This window comes from Colletotrichum scovillei, assembly GCF_011075155.1.
Source record: "Colletotrichum scovillei strain TJNH1 chromosome Unknown Contig00011, whole genome shotgun sequence".
Taxonomy (NCBI): domain Eukaryota; kingdom Fungi; phylum Ascomycota; class Sordariomycetes; order Glomerellales; family Glomerellaceae; genus Colletotrichum; species Colletotrichum scovillei.
This window is the reverse complement of record NW_023336269.1, coordinates 3210298-3216297: the sequence shown is the minus strand read 5'-3', so window position 1 is coordinate 3216297 and position 6000 is coordinate 3210298. Positions and strand designations below refer to the sequence as shown.

Genomic DNA, 6000 nt, shown 5'->3' with positions numbered 1-6000 from the left:
GCTGATGAATGAAGTCGCGCCACAGCTGAAAACATCGACAAGCCACGTTACCGCGTAATGCCTCACGAATCAAATAGAAACCAGTCTCGTTTTCTGATACGCAATTTGAATCATTCATTGGAACTTGGCAGACAGACGTGTTGTTGTGGGATGAATCAGCATGCCCACTCATCTGGGGGATTCTTCATGTTCGTTGGACCGGAGTGAGACAAAATGAAGGCGCAGTACCTAGGTAGCGATCAGAGATGGGATATCGGACGAACCACGCATTGCGGATTGCCTGGTGAGCTTTCCGCGGGAACTTCTCCTCGGAGAACGAAAGGGCAGTGCCTCGCGGCTGAGAGTTGCATGTCGTCAATTGGATGCTTTGGGATATGGAGGATCGGCATGATCCAGTAAAGAGAGAACATGGTGAAGGGGAAATCGCAAGTGGAGGGTGCTGACGCCACGCAGGTGCGGTCGTAGGGCTGAAAGCCACTGTTCCCGTTGTTGATCCACATCAGCACAAGGGAGCCATTGTTCTGCGCATGTTCTGCAGCGTAAGGTGCCTATTGATGCCGCCCCTGTCTTCCCTGTACCCGCTATTGTTCGGCCCTGTGTAAATTGACAGTGGAGGTGAGGTACCTAGCAGTAAGGTACAACGAGATTGACACTGCATCCCATGCACGCACCTCCGAGCGCCCAGAACTTGTCCGTCGCCCCGGCACCAATTTCCGGAAAGCACGACAACCATCTCCAATCCTGCGCATTTGCGTATTGTCGCATCGTCTGCGCAGCTCTACAGCTTGCAGCTGGTCGCTCACAACTTCCACGCTCTCTTTTGGTCGCCGACTTATTTAATTTGTCCTCTTTCTTGTTTCCATGTGCCGGAAATGATTGCGCCGTTGCAATGTCCCAAGCCACCAGCACGAAATGTGCCTCGCGATGGGTGACGCGCATCATCCCCCTCATCATCACTGGCACAAGCGGCTATGCTACCTACGTAGTCGTGGCCTATCTAGGCGGTGAGCTGTTCCCGTTTGCATGGCTTCTTTGCTCTGCTAATATTTCGCTGTAGTCGACTACCTGTATAGAACCAGGGGTGAGCATGGCGCCGCCATTTCGACAATCACCCTCTACCTCTTCTTCTACCTCCTTACGATCGCCGCCTATCTACGAACGTTCCTAAAAATCAAAGCAGACCCTGGCTTGGTACCGCTAGGCCCACAGGCACAACAAGCATTAAGAGATTCGAAACAAAAGAGCAGGCGCAGAAAGGAAGGAGACTTGGAAAGTCAGCCATACTTCACAGGCCCCGATCAGGACCCGGACAGCCCCGGCTTGGAGGGATTCTACAGCAAGGACGTGTTTGCATGCGAGAGTGATGGACGGCCGAAATGGTGCTCTGAGTGCCGCAATTGGAAGCCCGATAGAGCTCATCATTCGAGCGAGGTTGAGCGATGCGTACGAAAGATGGATCACTATTGCCCCTGGGTCGGCGGCATGGTGTCGGAGACCTGTGAGTTGATACCGCCTATGGCACTGGTTCAATACTGACAGGAAACAGCATTTAAGTTCTTTGCCCAGTTCACCTTCTACTGCGCTTGTTATTGCGCAGTTGCGCTAGGCCAGACAGCCTACTGTCTGGCTCTACAGGTGCGCGATGGGACTGTGGATGGGAGAACGATCTCAGGCGTCGCCATCGCAGGTTTCTTTGGACTTTTTACATTTCTCATGACTGCGACTTCTTGGCGGTTCATTTTACTTAATATCACCAACATCGACGCCCTTCGAAAGTCCTGGGTTCATCAGCTAGCAATCAGGGTACCAAACGATACCCGGCCCGGAAATAGCTACGGCTTGATCACATATCCTCTACCAAAGTATCCACAAGGGATACCTACCTCCTCGGACGCCACCGTCGATAGCGAAACTCCCCGCGATAGACTAGCTACGCGCACCTTTGCCATTGTTAGGACCGAACCAGATGAAAACCCGTGGGATCTCGGGTACACTAGAAACTGGACGTCCATTATGGGGTATTCCTTGATCGACTGGCTTTTGCCCATACGCGGGTCACCATGCGCCAATCACGATAGCATGGAGAGTGACTACGAGATGGGCCCGTTGATACAAACGCTCAGAGAACGGCACGGTCTACCTGACCCAAGTGGTCCATCGGGCGGAATGGAGATGCAGGAGCTGAGAGATAGCGATCGGTGACCGAGGCCTGAGCATATTGAGCGGCCTTTGCAAATTTCGGCGTTAACAGGGGTTGGGCAATTCAGGGGGCGGCGTTCTATCTTCGTTTATGTGCCAATATGCACACACCTACACACATACGTAACTAACGTTAAGCCTTCTTATGTAGTAACTAATTCAGTATATGGAAACTCGGGCAGATCAGCTCCGGCTTTCACGCGCTGTTGGGATGTCTTACACCAGGGCCTTCTGATGTACGGCCAGATTCAGTAGGAACATCCGGACGACTGACACTCCAGCAACCATCTTGTAGACTTATTCTGGGAGTGTTCAACGTTCACGCGGACCGGCCGATCTAGGAGATCCACCGGGCCGAAGAAGCGTCCACCGAACGGCGGCGGAAAGGGTGGGGCCGATCTGATGTCTCGTAGCTGCCCTATGCCCAAGACATCATGAACTTGTTCCACGGCTCCTGCCATTACATACGACCATACCCATTGGAAAACTCGGGATCCCGTCCGCTCTCCCATAGATAAGCCAATGAGGGCCGGATTAGTAGTTGGGTCGGTGACGACCAGCGAATACCTGGTGTTGTATGTTTTTGATGTTTTTGTGAAGATATCGTGATTGTGGTGGGTGACGATGTCGTGATATCCTTCATGTCATCGGTTGGGGTTGCTTGGCGGTAGCTTTTGAATTTGTGGCACGGACGCTAGACATCTCTTTGGTGCCCCTGTCACCCTTCTTTATGTGTCTGTATGATAGATTCTTGGCCGTACTTGAATCGATCGAAGAAGACTCTACGAATGAAGGAAGGGTGCAACGAGGGGGGACAGATATTCACACTCTTGGACTACTTTCATGTTGTAGATGGACTTCGAATTATAAAAGCAGGCCATTTCCTCTTCGTTTATCATGGCACGTCCGTGCCGAAGTACCTATCTCAAACTCCAAACTCCAGCCTCCTTGCCAATCGTGAAATCCTCCATGCCGTAGCAGTTGCTGTGATCCTGCATCAAATTGAAACCTCCGCGTACCTAACACCCTAAGCCAGACACGCGGAACTCGGAACTTCAATCTGGGTCTGAACAGTCGTCACACTTTGTGTGATTACAAGGCGTTGCGTTGCACTTCATATTGTCGTTCTCATCCGTCCCACATAGCTCGCTGTTGTTGTTCTCGCTGCACTCGCAGCACTTCCAAGACCCTTCGGGCATGGACTTTGTGCTGTTGGGAGGGAGCTCCGACGTGTCGGAGTCGTTGCCATCGTCGGACCTAAGAGAGTGCCGGTTAGTTTATGGTTCAGAGAGAAGGAAAACTAGTTCGCTGACTTACATATTGTATGATTCGAGTCTGAAAGATCTGAGAGCCACGGAGACAGACTTCGAAACAGATTGAGAGATTGACTGCGATTCAGGTCGAACAGGTCGGGCTTGGTGAAAAACAGAATAGAAAGAGCGTGTATCGTTCGATACAGCTTGATATGGAGTAGTGATACAAGTGGTCTATGTCTAAGAAGGTGATAAAGATGAGATGGACAAAAACACTTATTTGCTTCGACATATTCTTTGAACCATAGCAACAGGTCTCTAGACTCATTATATATGTGATCAACTTCTACCATATTTAGATAACACTGAAGGCGGACGCCTGCCTTCCGCATCTTCAGCACCAGCACTCCAGTCTCAGATCAGAGAATCGGTTTAGATCGCTTTGCGCAGGTCTACCCCATGGCCGAGCTCCCTCGGACGTGGCTCAAAATGGCAATGATACATTCTTCCCGAACGAAACGTTCCTAGAAGAAGGTGTTGTTGGCCCCCGCTCGTAGTTCCAACGTCCGATGGGTGTGCTGGATCTTGCGTCAGTCGTTCTATCTCGACTAGTATAGCATAGGGCTCCGAGACCAACCCCCACCCGCAATGCCAGAAGAAGCCATCTCAGCTCCGGAGAGATTTCCAAATAAGGACTTGAGAGGAAAAAAAGCGGTTCCTGACTGGTTGTCCCAGAGGTAAACATTGGAATCAACATTCTTGGGCTGACGCCGGTGATGCGGTTACGCCTGCTCTGCTACCCGCCGCATGTCTCGAGAGCCGCAGCGGGATGACCGAGCTCTTGGACTAGTAACATGGGGGCGGATCCTGCAGGCGGAGGGATAGGAGTGGGCCGTGTTAGGTGAATTTCTCAACTTCATCGCCGGCACTTGGGTTTGGCAACCAGTCAGCTACTATGCCGCGATACCGCGGGACGAGGACGAGACCGGGAGCCGACCCCAAAGATGACCATAGGGCCGTTGCCGTGGCTTACCTGTAAGGATAAGGCAATGCGGGACAAGGCAACGCTAACAATAGGGCAGCCTTATGGCTCACCTTGAAGCTTAGAGTTCAACAGAGGCAATCCTGCTGTTGTGTATGGTCGAGTACCGAAGGCACCTCGGCCTGCTTCCGTGCAGCTTTCGATTTCCTTCACCACTCCCCTCTGCCGAAAGATAGTGAGGGGTTTTCCATGTACGTCGCGCGCTTAACCCGGGGGTCCGTCATGATCGAGATCCAGGCCATCCATCTCGTAAACGTAGGGCTGAAGCGGGGTCGATATGTTGACTTCGGGATACTAATGTTTATTAGCAACAATGACTCGTTCTAAGACCTCTCCTAGTCCAAATGGACTAGCTTTGCGAAGGGACGGCGCCTTGTTCGAACCCCAGACAAGCCACTCCGTGAATTTTGCAGTGAATAGGGATTCCCACATTCCAGCCGAACGGTGGACCGCACAAGGTGGGTTTCAGGGTGACTGGGTGCCTGATAGTTTATACCAGCGAGACCCTCCGAAAGAAGCCTTGTGTCATGTCGTCGACTTCTGTGCAACCGAGCCTCCTACGAACGGCGGTGGTCAACGGAATCACGGGAACCCAGGTTCGACACGAGGAACTCCCGATCTGAACCACCAGATGTGTAGATGCCTAGCTGCATCGCATGAAGTATGGTAACCGTCATAGCATTACGTAGAGCGTGGGGTTACATATGGAAGCGAATTTGTGTCTTATCCTCCGTTAGTTGTGGTGGGATGCCTTGCCTTGTGGTCGACGGCAGCGAGGCTTTGCGGCCGGCGCAGTGTCATAACCAGTCTTGATGTGCGAGGAGATGTGCAGCCTGTTCTGCATTTCTCTCTTCTCATCAGATTGGACAATTAAACGCTAGGGCAGTAGACGCGGCATGCAGTCTCAGAATCGGAGGACGAGTGATGATCTCCGTGATCTGCCAGGTTAGTGAGAAGGTAGAACGTCTTGATGAGGTAGGTTTGTCATGAAGCTTAGTATAATAAGAGGTGAAGTGGGGAAACTAGATTGGATAGACTGACTTTGAGTTCTGTACCACCTACTTCTTTGGACAAACAATGTGCGAAATAGTGACTCGTAGCCTGCCGCTGATATCGTTGGGGTCGATTAGAGAACGATGTAGACGCAGCAGGCTCGTTGAACTCTCCAACTCGGACCATCTGGGGACGGTAGACCAGAAACAGAATATTCTCGGCTTGGGGACTGAGACAGAGCATCAAAGGTAGAAGAAACCATGATCCACTCAGTGATTCAGCTCGAGGAATTAGTGATGCTTCAAAGCTAGGCACGCGGCGTGCTTTAATTATGATCTTGCAGTCTCGTGTTGCCTTTGCGGCTGTTGCCTGATGGGCGCCTTTCTCATAGACTTATGAGGCGCTGGAAAGGCGCGCAATGTACGGAGCACTAGAGTAGGAATGTCTTGAAACGTATTTCTTGGCACGGCCGAGGCTGCGTCTTCCAAGAGCTGACATACGACACACCATCAT

The 6000-nt window shown here is 51.7% G+C and overlaps 1 protein-coding gene across 1 annotated transcript; it reads left to right on the top strand.

Moving 5' to 3' along the window:
* Positions 1-547: 547 nt before the first annotated feature.
* HER10_EVM0000816 (DHHC zinc finger protein) lies at positions 548-2379 on the top strand. Its single transcript, XM_035470584.1, has 3 exons — positions 548-1004; positions 1058-1498; positions 1547-2379. The coding sequence occupies exons 1-3, from the start codon at positions 662-664 to the stop codon at positions 2200-2202; spliced, it is 1440 nt and encodes a 479-aa protein (XP_035326490.1). The 5' UTR covers positions 548-661; the 3' UTR covers positions 2203-2379.
* Positions 2380-6000: the final 3621 nt, after the last annotated feature.